Below are 25,000 nucleotides of genomic sequence, written 5' to 3' on the forward strand. Positions count from 1 at the left end.
GAGATTTAAGTGTTGAAAGTAAAAAAAATAATATATGACTTATTTATAACAAGTTCATGAGTGGGCTCCTTTTTGTGTCCCTGAGAGTTTTAGTGGGATTTATTTTTATTTTTTCAAAAAGTCATTGCAAAAAAAAGAATGCATCAAAATCAATGTTGTTATGAATCATTTACATATTTAAAGCTCCAATGACTTCACATCAAATATTCCATTTTGAAATATTTTTGGAGGAAAACTTTGCATATTTTGTGTGTTTTCTTTGACAAAAAGGGCATAAAACAAACCAAATAGATGTGAAGAGATTTAAGTGTTGAAAGTTTAAAAAAATAATATATGACCTATTTATAACACATTCTTGAGTGGGCTCCTTATTGGGTCCCAGAGAGTTTTAGTGGGACTTTTATTTATTTTTTTCAAAATTTCATCGCTCAAAAAATAATAATGCATCAAAATCAATGTTATGAATCATTGACATATTTAAAGCTCCAATTACTTCACATCAAATATTCCAATTTGAAATAATTTTGGAGGAAAACTTTGCATATTTTGTGTGTTTTCTTTGACAAAAAGGGCATACAACAAACCAAATAGATGTGAAGAGACTTACTGTAAGTGTTGAAAGTAAAAGAATAATATATGACTTACTTTTAACACGTTCATGAGTGGGCTCCCTTTTTGGTCCCAGAGAGTTTTAGTGGGATTTTTTTTTTTTTTTCAAAATGTCATCGCTCAAAAAATAATAATGCATCAAAATCAATATTGTTATGAATCATTTACATATTTAAAGCTCCAATTACTTCACATCAAATATTCCACTTTGAAATATTTTTGGAGGAAAATATTGCACATTTTGTGTGTTTTCTTTGAAAAAAAGGGCATAAAACAAACAAAAACAAACCAAATAGATGTGAAGAGATTTAAGTGTTGAGTTGAGTTGAGTTGAGTTTGAGTTTATTTCGAACATGCAAGCATACAACATGATAGAAAGTTAAAAAAAATAATATTTGACTTACTTTTAACACGTTCATGAGTGGGCTCTTTTTTGTGTCCCTGAGAGTTTTAGTGGGATTTATTTTTATTTTTTCAAAATGTCATCGCTCAAAAAATAATAATGCATCAAAATCAATGTTATGAATCATTGACATATTTAAAGCTCCAATTACTTCACATCAAATATTCCACTTTGAAATATTTTTGGAGGAATATTGCATATTTTGTGTGTTTTCTTTGACAAAAAGGGCATAAAACAAACCAAATAAATGTGAAGAGATTTAAGTGTTGAAAGTTTAAAAAAATAATATATGACCTATTTATAACACGTTCTTGAGTGGGCTCCTTATTGGGTCCCAGAGAGTTTTAGTGGGATTTTTATTTATTTTTTTCAAAATTTCATCGCTCAAAAAATAATAATGCATCAAAATCAATGTTATGAATCATTGACATATTTAAAGCTCCAATTACTTCACATCAAATATTCCACTTTGAAATATTTTTGGAGGAAAATATTGCATATTTTGTGTTTTTCTTTGACAAAAAGGGCATAAAACAAACCAAATAGATGTGAAGAGACTTACTGTAAGTGTTGAAAGTAAAAGAATAATATATGACTTACTTTTAACACGTTCATGAGTGGGCTCCTTTTTGGGTCCCAGAGAGTTTTAGTGGGATTTAGTATTTTTTTCAAAATGTCATCGCTCAAAAAATAATAATGCATCAAAAATAAATATTATGAATCGTTGACATATTTAAGGATCCAATTACTTCACATCAAATATTCCACTTTGAAATATTTTTGGAGGAAAATATTGCACATTTTGTGTGTTTTCTTTGACAAAAAGGGCATAAAACAAACCAAATAGATGTGAAGAGATTTAAGTGTTGAAAGTTTAAAAAAATAATATATGACCTATTTATAACACGTTCTTGAGTGGGCTCCTTATTGGGTCCCAGAGAGTTTTAGTGGGATTTATTTTTATTTTTTCAAAATGTCATCGCTCAAAAAATAAGAAAGCATCAAAATCAATGTTATGAATCATTGACATATTTAAAGCTCCAATTACTTCACATCAAATATTCCACTTTGAAATATTTTTGGAGGTAAATATTGCATATTTTGTGTGTTTTCTTTGACAAAAAGGGCATAAAACAAACAAAAACAAACTAAATAGATGTGAAGAGATTAAAGTGTTGAAAGTAAAAAAAATAATATATGACCTATTTTTAACACGTTCATAAGTCGGCTCCTGAGAGTTTTAGTGGGATTTGTTTATTTTTTCAAACGGCCATTGCTCAAAAAATAATAATGAATCAAATTCAATGTTGTTATGAATTATTGACATATTTAAGGCTGTAATTACTTCATATCAAAAATTCCACTTTGAAATGCTGTATATTTTGTGTTTGCTATTAAAAACATGTTTTCTATAACAAAAAGGGCATAAAACAAACAAAAAAACATAAAAGAATAATAAAAACGTGTAATCTACGAATAGATGTGAAGTTGATCTAGAGCTTTAAGAGATACATATTTTTAAGACTTATATGTGTGGGACATTTTTGGGTCCCTGAGAATCTCAGTGGAGGTTTTTTCTCTCTTTTAATAATGAATGAAAATAAATGTGAAATATTATTCTTGAATTTTTTTGGGGGGGGAGAGAGACTATTGCATATTTTGTCTATTTTGAAGTTTTCTATGATAAAAGGGCATAAAACATAAAATAATAATTTATAATCAACAGATTTAGGTGTTGAAAGTAAACAAATATGTATGACTTATTTATAACACTTTTTTAAAATCGTCATTGCTCAAAGAATAATAATGAATTAAAATCAACGCTGTTATGAATTGATGTATTGAAGGTTCCAATTACTTTACATCGAATATTCCACTTAAAAATATTTTGGGGAGGAAATATTGTATATTTTCCATAAAATATGAGGTTTTGTATGACAAAAAGGGCATAAAACAAACAAAATAATAATTTAAAAAACACTTATAATCGACAAATATATTTGAAGTTGATCTAGAGACTGAAGTGTTGAAATTTTAAAAAATTGATGTATGAGGTATTTTTTCAATTTTATGAGTGGGGTCACTGAACATTTTAGTGGGATTTATGAAAAAAAAAAAATAATGAATGAAATTCAATGTTTCTAGGAATTATTGACCTATTAAAAGCTCCAAAAACTTCACATGGAATATTCTTCTTTAAAAAAGGAATTGTTGCACATTTTGTGTTTTGTTGAACAAAAAGGGCATAAAACAAAATGAAATCAATATTAAGCTCAATCTGAATAGAACGCTCTATTATTATCCAACATGATTTTTTTGAAAATATACAAAAGTACAAGCCGCAGGGTTCAAAGCGTAGGAACAAAGTAGCGGCTCACATGTGAGAGTTAGTGTTGGAAAGCAGGAATTGAGGCGTAGAGGTCAGAATGTCGTGTTGAAAGGTCGCTACGTGGTGCACTTTCTCCCGTGTAGTTGGATTAGGATGCTGCTATTTCCTTGTGGCCCTTAGTGGTCCCTCAGAACTAAATCCCTTATCGGGACATCTTGTTTTTTGCTCCATAAAGGAGCGGGGAGGAAATGGAAACTGAGCCTACTGTTGGTTTTAGTATCAGCCATTGAGTGTTTCCCACAAGGGGCGTTACTAGGAACGTGACAGGAAGGACCCCAACTGCGACCCCTCAGGTGCAGAAAGGCAGGTGGTGTGCAGGGAGTCTCCTTTCAGGCTTTTTATTGTGTGGAATTTAACTTGAGTGGAGCAATCCTTGTCCTTAGTCTTCTATGCATTGTGGACTTTGTGACGACCAGGGGCCTCAGGCCACTCATTTACAATGGAGGGCCATAGGAGGGCCCCCGGACTTATTTTGGGTGCTATTGTAATCCCCCGCATGTTTAAGTCCAAACCAGGAGTGTCGACTTGTTCGTTTTCATTTTCAAAACCATTGCAATGTACAAAACCCAAAACCAGTTGTCACGTTGTGTAAATGGTAAATAAAAAGAGAATACAATGATTTGCAAATCCTTTTCAACTTATATTCAATTGAAATATCTTGTCTTTGCAGTCTATTCATGTTCACACTGAGAAACTTCCATTGTTTTTTGCAAATAATCATTAACTTAGAATTTAATGGCAGCAACACATTGCAAAAAAGTTGTCCCAGTTTTACCACTGTGTTACATGGCCTGTCCTTTTAACAACAGTCAGTAAAGGTTTGGGAACTGAGGAGACACATTTTAGAAGTGGAATTCTTTCCCATTCTTGCTTGATGTACAGCTTAAGTTGTTCAACAGTCCGGGGGTCTCCGTTGTGGTATTTTAGGCTTCATAATGCGCCACACATTTTCAATGTGAGACAGGTCTGGACTACAGGCAGGCCAGTCTAGTACCCGCACTCTTTTACTGCGAAGCCACGCTGTTGTAACACGCGGCTTGGCATTGTCTTGCTGAAATAAGCAGGGGCGTCCATGATAACATTGCTTGGATGGCAACATATGTTGCTCCAAAACCTGTATATACCTTTCAGCATTAATAGTGCCTTCACAGATGTGTAAGTTACCCATGTCTTGGGCACTAATACACCCCCATACCATCACACATGCTGGCTTTTACACTTTGCGCCTAGAACAGTCCGGATGGTTCTTTTCCTCTTTGGTCCACCGTTTCCAAAAACAATTTGAAATGTGGACTCGTCAGACCACAGAACACTTTTCCCACTTTGCACCAGTCCATCTTAGATGAGCTCGGGCCCAGCGAAGCCGGCGGCAATTCTGGGTGTTGTTGATAAATGGCTTTCGCTTTACATAGTGGAGTTTTAACTTGCACTTACAGATGTAGCGACCAACTGTAGTTACTGACAGTGGGTTTCTGAGGTGTTCCTGAGCCCATGTGGTGATATCCTTTACACACTGATGTCGCTTTTTGATGCAGTACCACCTGAGGGATCGAAGGTCTGCAATATCATGGCTTACGTGCAGTGATTTCTCCAGATTCTCTGAACCTTTTGATGATATTACGGAGCATAGATGGTGAAATCCCTAAATTCCTTGCAATAGCTGGTTGAGAAATGTTGTTCTTAGACAATTTGCTCAGGCATTTGTTGACAAAGTGGTGACCCTCGCCCCATCCTTGTTTGTGAATGACTGAGCATTTCATGGAAGCTGTTTTTATACCCAATCATGGCACCCACCTGTTCCCATATAGCCTGTTCACCTGTGGGAAGTTCCAAATAAATGTTTGATGAGCATTCCTCAACTTTATCAGTCTTTTTTGCCACTCGTGCCAGCTTTTTGAAACATGTTGCAGGCATTCAATTCCAAATGAGCTAATATTTGCAAAAAATAAAGTTTACCAGTTTGAATGTTAATGATCTTGTCTTTGCAGTCTATTTAATTAAATATAAGTTGAAAAGGATTTGCAAATCATTGTATTCTCTTTTTATTTACCATTTACACAACGTGACAACTTCACTGCTTTTACTTGTTGTTTTTAAAATGGTGCGGCAAATTTATGGATTTGGATATGGATCCGTAATGGCCGTCATGTCAGTCCGAGTGTAATTTACCCAGCATGCCCGTGAGCCAGATGGCGAGGTCCTCCTGCATGGGCACCAGGGTGGCCTCATGCCGCACCGCCAGCCACTGGTCGTACTGGAAGACGTCTGTGAGGCCGGGGCCGTGCCGCTGGGCCAAGGGGCTCCGAGGACTACGCGGGCTCAGCGAGGGGGCGTCGAACTTCTCTCCAAACCACACCTGGACAAGAAAACACAACAATCACACATTTGTCTACCATCTACTTGTCTTTTTTTGTCAAACTACTTCTAACAACCTACAACATGTCAGACTCAACACCCTAATCTGGCCCAGCACATCATTAAAGTGGCCAACCACCTCATTCAAGTGGCCCACCATCACTTAATGTGGCCCTCCACGTCATTTAATGTAGTCCACCACATTGTTTAAGGTGGTCCGCCACGCCAATAAATGTGGTCCACCACATCATTTTATGTGGTCTGCTACGTCCTTTTATTTGGCCCACAACATTATTTAATTTGGTTCGCCACTACAATTTATTTGGCCTGCCACATCATTTATATGGTCTGCTACATCATTTATGTGGTCCGCCACGTTATGCAATGTGGCCCACCACATTATTTAATGTGGCCCACCACATTATTTAATGTGGCCCACCACATTATTTAAGGTGGCCCACCACGTTATTTAATACGGCTTGCCACAACATTTACGTGGCCAGTCACATCATTTTATGTGGTCTGCTACATCCTTTTATTTGGCCCACAACATTATTTAATTTGGCTCGCCACTACAATTTATTTGGCCTGCCACATCATTTATATGGTCTGCTATATCATTCATGTGGTCCTCCACATTATTTAATGTGGTCCACCACGTTATTTAATGTGGCCCACCACGTTATTTAATACGGTTTGCCACATAATTTACTTGGCCCGCCACATGTTTTATGTGGTCGGTCACATCATTTTAAGTGGTCCACAACGTTATTTCAAGTGGCTCGCCACATCATTTCACGTGGTTCACAGCATTATTTAATGTGGTGCGCCACCTCATTTTATGTGGTGTGTCACCTCCCTTAAGTGGTCTGCTGCATCATCTTATGTGGTCTGCTACATTATTTAATATGGCCCACCACATAATTTTTTACGTGGTCTGCTACATAATTTTATGTGGTAAACCACCTCATTTATATGGCCCCCCTCATTTATGTGGCCCGCCCGCCACATTACTTAATGTGGCCTACCACATCATCTAATGTCGTCGCCACATTATTTGTGGCCCGCCAAATCATTGTATGGGGTTCCCAACATTGTTTAAAGTGGTTCGTCACGTCATTTCATTTGGCCTGCCACATCATTTTTATGGTCCGTCACATCATTTCATGTGGTCGGCCATATCATTTCATGTGGTGTGCCACATCGTTTACGTGGCCCGCCATATCGTTTACGTGGCCCGCCATGTTATTTAAAGTGGCGCACCACATATAATGTGGCCGACCACATCATCTTATGTGGTCTGCTACATCATTTTATGTGGTAAACCACCTCATTTACGTGGCCCACCATGTTACTTAAAGTGGCCCACCATTTCAATAAATGTAGTCTGCCACATTTAATGTAAATAAATGTGGTCCGTGCAATCATTGTAAGTGGTCCACAACAATATTTTACGTGGCCTGCCACATAAATAAATGTGGTCCACTCAATCATTGTATGTGGTTCACAACATTATTTAATGTGGCCTGCCACATAAATAAATGTGGACCACCCAATCATTGTATGTGGTTCACAACATTATTTAATGTGGCCTACTACATAAATAGATGTGGTCCGCCCAATCATTGTAAGTGGTCCACAACATTATTTAAAGTGGACTGCCTCATAAATAAATGTGGACCACCCAATCATTGTATGTGGTTCACAACATTATTTAATGTGGCCTGCCACATAAATAAATGGGGACCAACCAATCATTGTATGTGGTCCACAACATTATTTAAATTGGCCTGACATTAATAAATAAATGTTGTCCACCCAATCATTGTAAGTGGTCCACAACATTATTTAAGTTAGCCTGCTACATAAATAGATGTGGTCCACCCAATCGTTGTAAGTGGTCCACAACATTATTGAATGTGGCCTTCCACATAAATAAATGTGGTCCGCCCAATCATTGTATGTGGCCCACAACATTATTTAAAGTAGCCTTCCACATAAATAATTGCACACCACCCAATCAATGTATGTGGTCCACAACATTATTGAATGTGGCCTGCTACATAAATAGATGTGGTCCACCCAATCATTGTAAGTGGTCCACAACATTATTTAAAGCATACTTGCCAACCTTGAGACCTCCAATATCGGGAGGTGTGTGGGGGGGGCGTGGTTATTTACAGCTAGAATTCACCAACTCGAGTATTTCATATATATATATATATATATATATATATATATATATATATATATATATATATATATATATATATATATATATATATATATATATATATATATATATATATATATATATATATATATATATATATGAAATACTTGACTTTCAGTGAATTCTAGCTATATATATATATTTTTTTTAAATTTACATATAAATAAAAGAAATACTTGAATTTCAGTGTTCCGGTGGCTATCCATTAGATGGCAGTATTGTCCTGTTTAACTTCTCCGTTCATGATGAGTATATAATTTCGGCCACCGTGTTCAATGGAGAAGTCTGTTCTACAAAATTTACAGGCAATATACACCTTCCCCTTCGAACTGTCCTGGTTGAACTGAAATTCTTGTTTCCATTCGTTTTGGAACTTGCGAGCGTATTTCTTCATCTTGCTCGTCGACGGCATCGCCATGTCTGTAATTTCCTCGTTCTTCTGCTTCGTCTCCTTGTTGTGTGTGCAGTTGTGCACTCTACTCTCTAAAAGACCTAGATGTTATGACGTCATTGGGCAGGCAAGCTGTTTATATTGTGGGAAAGCGGACGTGAGAACAGGCTGTCCCCACTCAGTCTCAGATCCGCATTGAGCTGGAGGGGGCGTGGCCTCCAGCTCCGGCTGAATACCGGGAGTTTGTCGGGAGAAAATCTCTGCCGGGAGAGGCGCTGAATACCGGGATTCTCCCGCTAAAAACGGGAGGGTTGGCAAGTATGATTTAAAGTGACCTGCCACATAAATAAATGTGGTCCACCCAATCATTGTAAGTGGTCCACAACATTATTTAAACTGGCCTGCCACATAAATAAATGTGGTCTACCCAATCATTGTAAGTGGTCCACGACATTATTGAATGTGGCCTGCCACATAAATATATGTGGCCCACCCAATCATTGTATGTTGTCCACAACATTATTTAAGTTGGCCTGCCACATAAATAAATGTGGTCCGCCCAATCATTGTATGTTGTCCACAACATTTATTAATATGGCCTGCCTCATAAATAAATGTGGTCCGCCCAATCATTGTAAGTGGTCCACAACATTATTTAAATGTGGCCTGCCACATAAATAAATGTGGACCACCCAATCATTGTAAGTGGTCCACAACATTATTGAAATGTGGCCTGCCACACAAATAAATGTTGTCTGCCCAATCATTGTATGTGGTCCACAACATTATTGAATGTGGCCTGCCACATAAATAGATGTGGTCCACACAATCATTGTATGTGGTCCAAAACATTATTTAAATTGGCCTGCCACATAAATAAATGTGGTCCACCCACCCAATCATTGTATGTGGTCCACAACATTATTTAAAGTGGCCTGCCATATCATTTTAATTGGCCTGCAGCAATCATATGTCCCTTTATTTTGTTGTTTTTGTTGTACTAACAAATACATAAATATCTGTCACTTGACGTACGATATCCAAGCGAGGTATGTGTCAATCTGTAAGTTAAAATATAATCATTAAAATATACTAATCAAAAGGAAATGGTGTCATGAAGCTATAGCAGGTTTATATTGATATGTAGTCACGCTTCCAGAGGGCCATAATTGCAATGTGGCCTTACCAAAAAACTAGTTTGACACCATGACCTGGAACTTGAATGGTGTAGACAACCACAATGTATCCCACTGGACATCTTTCTTGTTTATGATACTTGGTACAAAGGCAGTTTATCAGGCTCTAATAATAAGAGGAGCTCAAATGACTTTTCCTCAACGATTCCTCCGGACTTGAGTGCTGGAGTCAGGTGACCAACTATGAATGCTTCTCCTGTGAAGACCTGACAAAGATGAGTGGGCGTGGAAGGCTTTATGTCCCGTGTGAAGGGAGACCTTCCATTGTTGACACCACAGATCGGCTTCTTCATTGTTATTACCAGTCCAGTCCAGTACAGTACAGTCCAGTAGAGTCCAGTCCAGTCCAGAAGAGTCTATCCTTAATGTAATTGGTCCCACGTATGTGGACAACCCGTCCAAGTCAACAAAGTCATGAAGTTACAATTCAAGGTGTTGTTGTCACCACTAAAAAGTACAAGAGTTGGTGTCATATTGGAGACATTTAGTCCAAAAAAGTGTTTATGACGTCCAAACTACGTCTTCAGTCTGGCCCATGAGACGTCATGAGCCCATGAAGGAATCTTACCAATGTCTCCACATTCATTTGAAACATCAGACTTCTGAAACGTTGTCGGCATTTTGTGGACCACGTGAGGAAATCGGGTCAATGACCATGAATCGTGCTTTGATGGGCGTCAAGTGATGTGTTCAAAGTGCCCACAGCCAGCCACTGATAATGAATCCTCATACTCATGTCCTCTCGTGTCCATCTCATGTATATCTAATGTCCTCACATGTCCTCTCATGTATATCTAATGTCCTCTCATGTATATCTAATGTCCTCACATGTCCTCTCATGTATATCTAATGTCTTCTCATGTGTATCTAATGTCCTCTCATGTCCTCTCGTGTCCATCTCATGTATATCTAATGTCCTCACATGTCCTCTCATGTATATCTCATATATATCTAATGTCCTCACATGTATATCTCATGTATATCTAATGTCCTCTCATGTATATCTCATATGTATCTAATGTCCTCACATGTTCTCTCATGTACTGTATATCTCATGTATATCTAATGTCCTCTCATGTTTATCTCATATATATCTAATGTCCTCACGTCCTCTCATGTATATCTCATATATATCTAATGTCCTCACATGTCCTCTCATGTATATCTCAAATATATCTAATGTCCTCACATGTCCTCTCATGTATATCTCATATATATCTAATGTCCTCACATGTCCTCTCATGTATATCTAATGTCCTCTCATGTATATCTCATATACATCTAATGTCCTCACATGTTCTCTCATGTATATCTCATGTATATCTAATGTCCTCTCATGTATATCTCATATATATCTAATGTCCTCACATGTCCTCTCATGTATATCTCATGTCCTCACATGTATATCTCATATATATCTAATGTCCTCACATGTCCTCTCATGTATATCTAATGTCCTCTCATGTATATCTCATACATATCTATTGTCCTCACATGTGCTCTCATGTAAATCTAATGTCCTCTAATGTCCATTTAATGTATATCTAATGTCCTCACATGTATATCTCATGTCCTCTCGTGTCCTTCTCATGTCCATGTAATGCCCTCTAATGTCCATTTAATGTATATCTAATGTCCTCACATGTCCTCTCATGTATATCTCATGTCCTCTCGTGTCCTCATGTCCATTTAATGTCCTCTAATGTCCATTTAATGTATATCTAATGTCCTCACATGTCCTCTCATGTAAATCTAATCTCCTCCTCATGTATATCTAATGTCCTCCTCATGTCCATCTCATGTATATCTAATGTCCTCATATGTATTCTTATGTATATCTAATGTCCTCTCGTGTCCTCATTTCCATCTCATGTATATCTATTGTCCTCTTGTGTCCTTCTCATTTCCATCTCATGTATATCTAATGTCCTCTCATGTCCTTCTCATTTCCATCTCATGTATATCTAATGTCCTCTCGTGTCCTTCTCATTTCCATCTCATGTATATCTAATGTCCTCTTCATGTATATCCAATGTCCTCCTCATGATGTCCATTTAATGTATATCTAATGTCCTCTCGTGTCCATCTCATGTCCTCCTCATGTATATTTAATGTCCTCTCGTGTCCTTCTCGTTTCCATCTCATGTATATCTAATGTCCTCTCGTGTCCTTCTCATGATGTCCATTTAAAGGCCTACTGAAACCCACTACTACCGACCACGCAGTCTGATAGTTTATATATCAATGATGAAATCTTAACATTATAACACATGCCAATACGGCCGGGTTAACTTATAAAGTGACATTTTAAATTTGCCGCTAAACTTCCGGTTCGAAACGCCTCTGAGGATGACGTATGCGCGTGACGTGGCCCGGGGAACACGGGTATGCCTTCCACATTGAAGCCAATACGAAAAAGCTCTGTTTTAATTTCATAATTCCGCAGTATTCTGGACATCTGTGTTCGTGAATCTGTTGCAATCATGTTCATTGCATTATGGAGAAAGAAGCTGAGCAAGCAAAGAAGAAAGTTGTCGGTGCGAAATGGACGTATTTTTCGAACGTAGTCAGCAACAACAGTACACAGCCGGCGCTTCTTTGTTTACATTCCCGAAAGATGCAGTCAAGATGGAAGAACTCGGATAACAGAGACTCTAACCAGGAGGACTTTTGACTTCGATACACAGACACCTGTAGAGAACTGGGACAACACAGACTCTTACCAGGATTACTTTGATTTGGATGACAAAGACGCAGACGTGCTACTGTGAGTATGCAGCTTTGGCTTCTAAACATTTGAGCGCTTGACCGTATGTGCGCAACTTTTTTTTGCGTATGTACGTAACTTTTTTTAAATCTATAAGCTTTATGAACCTTGGGGTAGGTGAACGGTCTTTTGGACTGAGTGATTGTGTGTGTTGATCAGGTGTTTGAATTGTATTGGCGTGTTCTATGGAGCTAGGAGCTAGCATAGGAGCTAGGAGTTAGCATAACAAAGACGTAGGTGTTTTTATGCAGGATTAATTTGTGTCATATTAAATATAAGCCTGGTTGTGTTGTGGCTAATAGAGTAAATATATGTCTTGTGTTTATTTACTGTTGTAGTCATTCCCAGCTGAATACCAGGTACCGTGAGTATGCAGCCTTGGCTGCTAAACATTTGATAGCTTGACCGTACGTGCGCGTCACGTACGTAACTTTTTAAAAATATATGAGCTTTATGAACCTTGGGTTAGGTGAACGGTCTTTTGGGCTGAGTGATTGTGTGTGTTGATCAGGTGTTTGAATTGTATTGGCGTGTTCTATGGAGCTAGGAGCTAGCATAGGAGCTAGGAGCTAGCATAACAAACACGCAGGTGTTTTTATGCAGGATTAATTTGTGGCATATTAAATATAAGCCTGGTTGTGTTGTGGCTAATAGAGTATATATATGTCTTGTGTTTATTTACTGTTGTAGTCATTCCCAGCTGAATATCAGGTACCGTGAGTATGCAGCCTTGGCTGCTAAACATTTGATAGCTTGACCGTATGTGCGCGTCACGTACGTAACTTTTTAAAAATATATAAGCTTTATGAACCTTGGGTTAGGTGAACGGTCTTTTGGGCTGAGTTATTGTGTGTGTTGATCAGGTGTTTGAATTGTATTGGCGTGTTCTATGGAGCTAGGAGCTAGCATAGGAGCTAGCATAACAAACACGTAGGTGTTTTTATGCAGGATTAATTTGTGGCATATTAAATATAAGCCTGGTTGTGTTGTGGCTAATAGAGTATATATATGTCTTGTGTTTATTTACTGTTGTAGTCATTCCCAGCTGAATATCAGGTCACCCCCGGCTCTCACAGCATCTTCCCTATCTGAATAGCTTCAACTCCCCACTAGTCCTTCACTTGCACTTTACTCATCCACAAATCTTTCATCCTCGCTCAAATTAATGGGGAAATTGTCGCTTTCTCGGTCCGAATCTCTCTCACTTCATGCGGCCATCATTGTAAACAATAGGGAACTTTGCGTATATGTTCAACTGACTACGTCACGCTACTTCCGGTAGGGGCAAGCCTTTTTTTTATCAGATACCAAAAGTTGCAATCTTTATCGTCGTTGTTCTATACTAAATCCTTTCAGCAAAAATATGGCAATATCGCGAAATGATCAAGTATGACACATAGAATAGATCTGCTATCCCCGTTTAAATTTAAAAAATTCATTTCAGTAGGCCTTTAATGTATATCTAATGTCCTCTCGTGTCCATCTCATGTCCTCCTCATGTATATCTAATGTCCTCTCGTGTCCTTCTCATTTCCATCTCATGTATATCTAATGTCCTCCTCATGATGTCCATTTAATGTATATCTAATGTCCTCTCGTGTCCATCTCATGTCCTCCTCATGTATATTTAATGTCCTCTCGTGTCCTTCTCGTTTCCATCTCATGTATATCTAATGTCCTCCTCATGTATATCTAATGTCCTCTCGTGTCCTTCTCATGATGTCCATTTAATGTATATCTAATGTCCTCTCGTGTCCATCTCATGTCCTCCTCATGTATATCTAATGTCCTCTCGTGTCCTTCTCCTTTCCATCTCATGTATATCTAATGTCCTCCTCATGTATATCTAATGTCCTCTCGTGTCCTTCTCATGATGTCCATTTAATGTATATCTAATGTCCTCTCGTGTCCATCTCATGTCCTCCTCATGTATATCTAATGTCCTCTCGTGTCCTTCTCGTTTCCATCTCATGTATATCTAATGTCCTCCGTCCTCTCGTGTCCTTCCCATGATGTCCATTTAATGTATATCTAATGTTCTCTCGTGTCCATCTCATGTCCTCCTCATGTACATCTAATGTCCTCTCGTGTCCTTCTCATGTCCATTTAATGTATATCTAATGTCCTCTCGTGTCCTTCTCATTTCCATCTCATGTAAATCTAATGTATATCAAATGCCCTCTCATATCCATCTCATGTATATCTAATGTCCTCCTCATGTCCATCTCATTTATACTGTATATAAAGTCCTCCTCATGTCCATCTCATTTATATCTAATGTCCTTGTCATGTCCATCTCATGTCCATGTCATGCCTCTCTGCAGTCCAACAACACCCATGGTGTGTCCAACACATCCCTAGATTGTGTAGGAGCATCGTTGTAATCCACAGATGAGGAACAGATGTGCATGAGGGTGAGTCATGCAGACATGTTTGGTTACATAACCTGCACATGGCCTTCATCTCAGTGTCCATCACAGCAGCAACGTTGGGACATGTCAGCAGCAACGTTGGGACATGTCAGCATCAACATTGGGACATGTCAGCTGCAACATTGGGACATGTCAGCTGCAACATTGGGACATGTCAGCTGCAACATTGGGACATGTCAGCTGCAACATTGGGACATGTCAGCAGCAACATTGGGACATGTCTTCCAGGTGAGTGAGAGTGTTCAGAGTCTTGTGCCGACAGGACAAACGTGCAGCATACGTCTTGGTTGTAATCGTATTCAAAATGTACAGTGCTGAAACAAATTAAAATATCAATAATCCTTTAAAATCAAAAAATACATTCTATACAAATGTAATAAATAATTTATAATTCATATTATTCTGAAAGAAACTGTCAAAAAAATTAAAGTGCAAATGAAAATACAGCTTCACCACTTTAGTCATATTTGTTGCACTTAAACTTCTCTATGACTTTAGCTCCATACTTCTTCTGTTTGTTTGATATTGTCATAACTGCCGCATGTGGTGGAGAAGTGTATTACAACTGAGCACCACTGCTAAGAAACAGATATTTTGGTTAAAAAACACTGAAATTATTACTAAAAAAAGTGAAGGAAATTTTTTTTTTTCTAAATGTATTAGAGTATGTGTATTAGAAGGAAATAAATACATATATACATATATATCCAGAAAATATAAATAAATACACTAAAATAAAAAAAATGATTCTAATAAATGATAATTATAAATGGGTTATACTTGAATAGCGCTTTTCTACCTTCAAGGTACTCAAAGCGCTTTGACAGTATTTCCACATTCACCCATTCACACACTGATGGCGGGAGCTGCCATGCAAGGCGCTAACCAGCAGTCATCAGGAGCAAGGGTGAAGTGTCTTGCCCAAGGACACAACGGACGTGACTAGGATGGTAGAAGGTGGGGATTAAACCCCAGTAACCAGCAACCCTCCGATTGCTGACACGGCCAATCTACCAACTTCGCCACGCCACCCCCCTAATGAATGTAAAATAAAAATATAGTGGAGGGAATAACCATGTAATACTATTCAGTGTTTCCCATAAACTGCCAAGATACCTGTGGCGGTGGGGGCGTGGCTATGGGTGTGGTCACCATGACATCGAGTAATTTGCATAATTTACTACAATATGATTTTCTCTAAAAAGGCTCAAAAAATGTATACTTACTAATTAATAATAACAGTTTTGTTTTAAACGTCCATCCATCCACATTTTACAATATAATTACAACACTTTATGTACATATTTATATTCAGATTTGAACAATAAGTTATTCACTGAAATATATTTATTAATTGTGGTTCTTACAAAAAATATCCATCCATCCATCCATTTTCTACCGCTTATAAATATATCTTATAAGAATATAAAAGCTAAAATGTCTCTTAAAGCTCTTCCCCTTTAATTAGTGCATACTAAATAATTTAACTTTAGCCTACTACTACAACCATATTATTTACCAGCAACATAAAGTGAAACAGAGGCAGAGGTGTCCTGCCACAGTCAGTAACAAATAAACAGAAAACAGTAGTGGTGGTAGATAGACACAAAGCTTCATCAAACATCTGATCCACTGAACAAAGAGCTCCAAAAATCTTGATCCTACACTTCTCTTTTGTAAAGTAATTCTGAACAGCCGATATGGGCATCTATATCAACTATATGATTTGCCTGAGAAGCTGGACGGGACAAAAAAAAAAAATTGTTTAAAAACATTTAAAAACTTTTTTTTTTTTGTGGCGGCCTTAATTCTTTCGTGGCGGGCTGCCACAAATAAATGAATGTGTGGGAAACACTGCTATTTCAATCTGTCCTTACTGGGGTTACGGTACCAAAATGTAATTCGATACTTTTCTAAATAAAGGGGACCCAAAAAAATGGCATTATTGTCTTTATTTTAACAAAAGATCTTAGGGTACATGAAACATATGTTTATTATTGTAATTTAGTCCTTAAATTGTCATCATTTTTTATGTTGGTTTTTTATTTATTTATTTTTTTGTTTTTATTCAGTCATTGGTGGAGGTAAGGATAATATTTGAACATTGTTTTTAATATTGTTTTTAATATTGCTGTGCAGCACTTTGGAAACATTTTTGTTGTTTAAATGTGCTATATAAATAAAGTGGATTGGATTGAAAGTGGATCATCAGTGTGTGAATGTGTAAAATAGTGTCAAAGCGCTTTGAGTTCCTTAAAAAAGGTAGAAAAGCGCTATACAAGTAAAACCCATTTAATATTTTGAATAAAATAAGTGAACATACTAGACAACTTGTCTTTTAGTAGTAAGTAAACAAACAAAAACTCTTAATTAGTCTGCTGACATATGCAGTAACATATTGTGTCATTTATACACCTATTATTTTGTACACATAAAGGACAAGCTGTAAAAAAATAATTTTTAATCTACTTGTTCATTTACTGTTAATATCTGCTTATTTTCTGTTTTAACATGTTCTATCTACACTTCTGTTCAAATGTAATAATCACTTATTCTTCTCTTGTTTGATACTTTACATTAGTTTTGGATGACACCAAAAATGTGTGTATCGGTACGATACCAAGTAGTTACAGGATCATACAATGGTCATAATTTAAGTCCTCACGTGTCCAGGGACATATTTCCTGAGTTTATAAACATAATTTTATAAACTCATTTTTCAACTTAATTTTATAAAAATAATTTCTACATCTACGGTCCATAATATCATCAAAAGGTTCAGAGAATCTGGAGAAATCACTCCACGTAAGCGACATGGCCAGAAACCAACATTGAATGACCGTGACCTTCGATCCCTCAGACGGCACTGTATCAAAAACCGACATCAATCTCTAAAGGATATCACCACATGGGCTCAAGAACACTTCAGAAAACCACTGTCACTAAATACAGTTGGTCGCTACATCTGTAAGTGCAAGTTAAAACTCTACTATGCAAAGCGAAAGCCATTTATCAACAACACCCAGAAACGCCGCCGGCTTCTCTGGGCCCGAGATCATCTAAGATGGACTGATGCAAAGTAGAAAAGTGTTCTGTGGTCTGACGAGTCCACATTTCAAATTGTTTTTGGAAATATTCAACATCGTGTCATCATCATCGTGCCAAAGGGGAAGCGAACCATCCAGACTGTTTTCGAGGCAAAGTTGAAAAGCCAGCATCTGTGATGGTATGGGGGTGTATTAGTGCCCAAGACATGGGTAACTTACACATCTGTGAAGGCACCATTAATGCTGAAAGGTACATACAGGTTTTGGAACAACATATGCTGCCATCTAAGCGCCGTCTTTTTCATGGACGCCCCTGCTTATTTCAGCAAGACAATGCCAAGCCACATTCAGTACGTGTTGCAACAGCGTGGCTTCGTAAAAAAAGAGTGCGGGTACTTTCCTGGCCCGCCTGCAGTCCAGACCTGTCTCCCATCGAAAATGTGTGGCGCATTATGAAGCCTAAAATATGACAGCGGAGACCCCCGGACTGTTGAACGACTGAAGCTCTACATAAAACAAAAATGGGAAAGAATTCCACTTTCAAAGCTTCAACAATTAGTTTCCTCAGTTCCCAATCGTTTACTAAGTGTTGTTAAAAGAAAAGGTGATGTAACAGTGGTGAACATGCCCTTTCCCAACTACTTTGGCACGTGTTGCAGCCATGAAATTCTAAGTTAATTATCATTTGCAAAAAAAAAATAGTTTATGAGTTTGAACATCAAATATCTTGTCTTTGTAGTGCATTCAATTGAATATAGGTTGAAAATGATTTGCAAATCATTGTATTCCGTTTATCTTTACATCTAACACAATTTCCCAACTCATATGGAAACGGGGTTTGTATACTAATACCGGTATACCGTACTAGTGTTAGTAAATGGAAAAAAGAATGATGTAAAACATCACCTTGTCTGCCCCACATAAAACTAAATTCAACTACTATCCTGGAGGATATTTTCCAAACTTGTCCTAAAAGCCATCAAAAACATTCCCACGCGCGCTCAATGAAGTCAACTCCAAACCGCTCCTCCAATTAGCGGGGTTTATTCCACTCCCGGCCACGGTGACTCATCTCATGAAGTCACGGGCTCGCGTGCTCGGGGTCCCTGAAGGCACCATCTGACCACGTGCCAACATCTGGAGTCGACATGAACTCTAGAGTAAACACAAACACCTGAGGTTCCAAAGTGAGAACGTCACCTCCATGAAAAGATCCGAATGGACCCAGATGGACGTTGCATAACAACAAGTCATGTGACCTCCTGCTAATTAGAAACCCGAGGCAGCATGTTGTCGCGTTCACGACACGTTACGTAAAAGATTAAGATGCATTTCTTTAAATCTGCATTGAGAGCAGATTAGGAGCTAATCTGCAATTTTCTTAAAGCACCTGGGTTTTGACCAGAGGAACGCGGTCTTGGTAATCCAGCAAATAATGCAAGGTAGTCGTGGAGATTTAAAGCAGCATGCGCCTCCACATTAGATTTAGCTCATGCGCTTAACTTGAGCCACTTATACCGAGGGCCTCCAAACCTCCTGGAAGGGCCGTGGAAAGGCAGAGGGGGAGGATCCTTCAAAGGAGGCAAAATAACGTCAGCCAGCATTGTGATTTCAGTGCTAACGTTCTTCATGGTGTCCTTCTACAAAACCCAAAAGCAGTGAAGTTGTCACGTTGTGTAAATGGTAAATAAAAAGAGAATACAATGATTTGCAAATCCTTTTCAACTTATATTCAATTGAATAGACTGCAAAGACAAAATATTTAACGTTCGAATTGAGAAATGTACTTTTTTTGTGCAAAAAAATCCTTAACTTAGAATTTAATGGCAGCAACTCATTGCAAAAAAAGTTGTCAGAGGAGCATTTTTACCACTGTGTTACATGGCCTTTCCTTTTAACAACACTCAGTAAAGGTTTGGGAACTGAGGAGACACATTTTTGAAGTGGAATTCTTTCCCATTCTTGCTTGATGTACAGCTTAAGTTGTTCAACAGTCCGGGGGTCTCCGTTGTGGTATTTTAAGCTTCATAATGCGCCACACATTTTCAATGGGAGACAGGTCTGGACTACAGGCAGGCCAGTCTAGTACCCACACTCTTTTACTATGAAGCCACGCTGTTGTAACACGCGGCTTGGCATTGTCATGCTGAAATAAGCAGGGGCGTCCATGGTAACGTTGCTTGGATGGCAACATACGTTGCTCCAAAACCTGTATGTACCTTTCAGCATTAATGGTGCCTTCACAGATATGTAAGTTGCTGCCTTTTATACTTTGCACCTATAACAATCTGGATGGTTCTTTTCCTCTTTGGTCCAGAGGACACCACGTCCACAGTTTCCAAAAACAATTTGAAATGTGGACTCGTCAGACCACAGAACACTTTTACACTTTGCATCAGTCCATCTTAGATGAGCTCGGGCCCAGCGAAGCCGGCGGCGTTTCTGGGTGTTGTTGATAAATGGCTTTCGTTTTGCATAGTAGTGTTTTAACTTGCACTTACAAATGTAGCGACCAACTGTAGTTACTGACAGTGGTTTTCTGACGTGTCCCTGAGCCCATGTGGTGATATCCTTTACATACTGATGTCGCTTTTTGATGCAGTACCGCCTGATGGATCGAAGGTCATGGGCATTCAATGTTGGTTTTAGGCCTAGCCACTTACGTGCGGTGATTTCTCCAGATTCTCTGAACCTTTTGATGATATTACGGAGCATAGATTGTGAAACCCTTAAATTCCTTGCAATAGCTGGTTGAGAAATGTTGTTCTTAAACAATTTGGTAAGGCATTTGTTGACAAAGTGGTGACCATCGACCCATCCTTGTTTTGTGAATGACTGAACATTTCATGAATGCTGCTTTTATACCCAAACATGGCACCCACCTGTTCCCAATTAGCCTGTTCACCTGTGGGATGTTCCAAATAAGCGTTTGATGAGCATTCCTCAACTTTCTCAGTCTTTTTTGCCACTTGTGCCAGCTTTTTTGAACCATGTTGCAGGCGTCAAATTCCAAATGAGCTAATATTTGCAAAAAAATAACAAAGTTCTAAAGTTAAATATATTGTCTTTGCAGTCTATTCAATTGAATATAAGTTAAAAAGAATTTGCAAGTCATTGTATTTTTTTTATTTATTTCCCATTTACACAACGTGACAACTTCACTGGTCTTGGGTTTTGTTAGATATAATTCTACACATTGAGTCTATTAGAGTGCTAAAACTGTCAAGAGTTAATCAATAATCAATATATCAGTATGCAGCTTTTTAAACACCACAAAATGATTTTCTTTTAGAGGAAGTTAGATTTTGTGTTTTGTTTGTTTTCATTGCTGCCATTTTAACTGTTTTTAAACAGATAAACATGGTTAATTGTTTTGTTTTTGAACAATTTTCCTTCCTTTCTTTTAAATAGACATCATGTTATTAGTCATTTAATTTTTATACCAGCTGAATGAGCAGCACAGTTACATAATAAATAAATATTTATGAATTAATTAGTTGTCTTTGTTGTTATCAGCACATGCCTGAAATAACTTAAGCTGCATTTAGAAGTCACTGGAAAAATTTGAGCCATTAAATGTGTAAGTTTTAATATCTGAATAATCGTTGACTAATTGACAATCAAAATAATTGTTAATTGCAGGCGTATCTGGCAGAGTTTTAAAATGCCTCCATTGGTGTTAATTTTGAATATATCAGAAGATGAAATGAATAATAACATCAAAATCAAATTACAGGATGTTATTACCTCAGCTCACTCGCAGTCCTTGAGGTGAAGGCTAGCTAATTAGCTTCTAGCGTAACGTTAGCTCACTTGGGGTGGGTGTGTGTGTGCGTGCGTGCGTGCGTGTGTGTGTGCATGTGTGTGTGTGTGTGTTACGGACAGCAAAGCCCTGTCTGTCTGAGAGAAAGACAAGCATTATTGACCTACAGTTAACAACTAAGTTATTTCACTTTACCTTTTTCTGTGTTGATTGAGCTGTGTTGAAGCAGCAAAAAAGGACATTATGTTAAATAAAGAGTTTCCTGAAGCTGTCTCTGATAGTTGATATAATAATGTAACTGCATCATAAAGCCTACATGAACTCCATGGTGTTCAGGGATGAATAGTCTCTCCTATTGTTATTGCACTATTTTTTCAGCTATAGTTACATTAGTCGTTAGTAATGTAGCAGCCTAGTTTTGAATGGCAGGGTCCCTGCTATCACATGCTGATAAAAATATAACATTTACATAATAAAAATGAACTACAGGCTTCCCAAATGCTGTAATAAATTAAGCATGATGAGTTGAGCATATGTCAGCATGTGGCCCCACTTTTAACTCTTTTTTTTCCCCAAACGCTTATTGCAAACGCTTATTAATTTGACTTAGTAAGGCATTATTTTGTCATTATTTTAATTTAGTAAATTACTAAATCCAAATATTGACTTACTAAGTCATAATAATGACATACTTAGTATCTCAGGTAAGTAGGACTGTAGGTAAGTAGGACTGTTTTGTGTTTTGTTTTTACTTTACGGAAAAAATATTGAGATATATATCGTATATCGCCATTCAGCAAATGGAGCGGAAAACACAACCAAAAATTGTAGGCTTCTTCACGCGACGAAACCAGCCTACTTCACCACAGTCTGTAGTCTATTGCCCCCCCAGGCTGTGGTGGCAGCGATGAGGTGGAGACGTGATGGCGACAAGCCGAGTTACACTGTTCCTTACATCCACCCACCCCGTAATAAGTACAACAGGAAATGTACTGATGATCAAAACACATTCATTTGTGTATAAATATCACAGGTTACATTAGGTACTTCTAAATCACTAATCCTCACCTCCATGGCGACAAATAAAGTATGTTTCTTACAAGTAACATTATCACTGCAGGACGAGGAATAGTTACACATTAGGACTTTGAATATCACCAATGTATGATCCTGTAACTACTTGGTATCGGATCGATACCTAAATGTGTGGTATCATCCAAAACTAATGTCAAGTATCAAAGAAGAGAAGAATAAGTGATTATTACATTTTAACAGAAGTGTAGATAGAACATGTTAAAACAGAAAATAAGCAGATATTAACAGTAAATGAACAAGTGGATTAATAATAAATTATTACAGTTTGCCCTTTATAATGTGTACAAAATAATAGGTGTATAAATGACACAATATGTTACTGCATAGACTAATTAGGAGTCTTTGTTTGTTTACTTACTACTAAAAGACAAGTTGTCTCATATGTTCACTATTTCATTTATGGACTAAATTACAATAATAAACATATGTTTCATGTACCTTAAGATTTTTTGTTAAAATAAAGCCGATCATGCAATTTTTTGTGGTCCCCTTTATTTAGAAAAGTATCGAAACACATTTTGGTACCGGTACCGAGACAACCCTAGTATGTAATGAGAAAAATCTAAAATGTTCTATCTAATAATAAGAATAAGAATAATATACCTATAATTCAAAGCTGAGACAAAGTTCTGTCTTTAAAAATGTATATATATGTTGTTAGCATTTAAAAAATAATAATAAAACAACATCAACATGGCCGTGGCATACTTTGACTTTTCAGTATGTGCTCTTTGTGGAAAAAGTTGGGACATCCGCGAACTAAAGAATCGATATTTTTCATTTGAAAATCGATATCAGAGCATAAAGATGTGGTATCGGCGGTATCGCTATGTCAGTATGGATCGGCACATCACTAGCAGAGGCTGACTGTCCTGACTCAAGGATGCAATGACCCACGGAGGCGTGTGTTCCCAAAATATGTAACTTGACACATTTGTTGTTTGGGAGTTTTGCATACTTGACATTCGTTGCTGGGAGGAAAGCGGAGGGGGGAAAAAAGTTTGGCACATTCCAGCCACCCCTCCCAAAAATGAGCAGAAGGAACTCCTCATGGTCTGGATAGCGGACTGGCAGCCACGCGTGATGAGAACAAGACGGCGTGCTGTGACACACGTGGGCCGGCTTCACTTGATCAGTGCGAGACAGATGTCTCCATCTTTTGGGGGAAATAATCCAAATAAGTGGAAGAGCAGCGGCGATGTTTGCGCTCCAGTTGGACAGCGAGTAACGCCTAAAGGGGGCGCAGCACGCAGCAAGAAATACATTTCATGCAGCTGTGCCAACCTAGAATAAATGTACTTCATGTAGCACAGGAGTCCATGCCTGAACTCACCTGGATGCCAGTCTGGACGGCCATGACTGCAATCTCAGATGATTCACTTCTTCATTCTGCGGGAAGAGGGAAAAAAAAACGTTAGACATTTACTCTACATCAGGGGTCCCCAAACTACGGCCCGCGGGCCGGAAACGGCCCCCCAGCGTCCAAAATCCGGCCCGCGCGAAGTCCCAAGTTTAAAAAAAAAAGGGTTTTTTTTGTTGTTTTTTTTCATCTGTCCTTTCTAGTCCATTTTCTACCGCCTCCTAGCTACTCACGCAAGTCATATTGTCTAAAAATGCATTTTACCATCGATAACGTGACATGCCGCAAGTGCACTGTTTAAGTCAATTAGTGCGTGAGGAATATATATATATATATATATATATATATATATATATATATATATATATATATATATATATATATATATATATATATATATATATATATATATATATATATATTAGGGCTGCAACAACTAATCGATTAAATCGATTAAAATCGATTATCAAAATAGTTGGCGATTAATTTAGTCATCGATTCGTTGGAACTATACTATGCGCATGCGCAGAGGCTTTTTTTATTTTTTGGTAATTTTTTTGTTGTTTTTTTTGTTTTATAAACCTTTATTTATAAACTGCAACATTTATAAACAGCTGAGAAACAATAATAAAAAAATAAGTACAAAAACAGTACAAAACAGCGCCAGGGCAGGAAAACACTACCGATAGTTTAGCAGAGAAACATCTTGAGGTTATTGCTTCAATGGAGAAAAGTGTACGACCTAAGTCGTCAAAAGTGTGGGAACACTTTACTTTAAAGACTTCAAAGAAGAGCGTTTCCTGCAAAATGGCACGGAAGTACAACATTGCTTCAGGAGCACCTGAAGAAGAAAAATGTTGGAGCCATGGATGAAGGGAACAACTCACAGTACGTAACTTTTTAAGTCCATAGTGGCAACAAGCATTCATGAGTTCAGCTTTTTTGTGAGTAACGTTAACG

The 25,000-nt window shown here is 37.7% G+C and overlaps 1 protein-coding gene across 3 annotated transcripts in view; it reads right to left on the reverse strand.

Moving 5' to 3' along the window:
* Positions 1-25,000, reverse strand: part of gas2l3 (growth arrest-specific 2 like 3) — a 104,552-nt gene that overhangs the window by 24,199 nt on the left and 55,353 nt on the right. For all 3 annotated transcript variants that reach the window (XM_062066285.1, XM_062066287.1, XM_062066286.1), the window contains 2 exons: positions 24,014-24,069; positions 5,571-5,757 (listed from right to left, as the gene is read on the reverse strand). In XM_062066285.1, coding sequence (XP_061922269.1) covers positions 5,571-5,757; positions 24,014-24,037 — 211 coding nt within the window. In that variant the 5' untranslated portion in view covers positions 24,038-24,069. The remainder of the gene's footprint in view (positions 1-5,570; positions 5,758-24,013; positions 24,070-25,000) is intronic.

The sequence above is a fragment of the Entelurus aequoreus genome, linkage group LG12 (genome assembly GCF_033978785.1).
Source record: "Entelurus aequoreus isolate RoL-2023_Sb linkage group LG12, RoL_Eaeq_v1.1, whole genome shotgun sequence".
NCBI lineage: Eukaryota > Metazoa > Chordata > Actinopteri > Syngnathiformes > Syngnathidae > Entelurus > Entelurus aequoreus.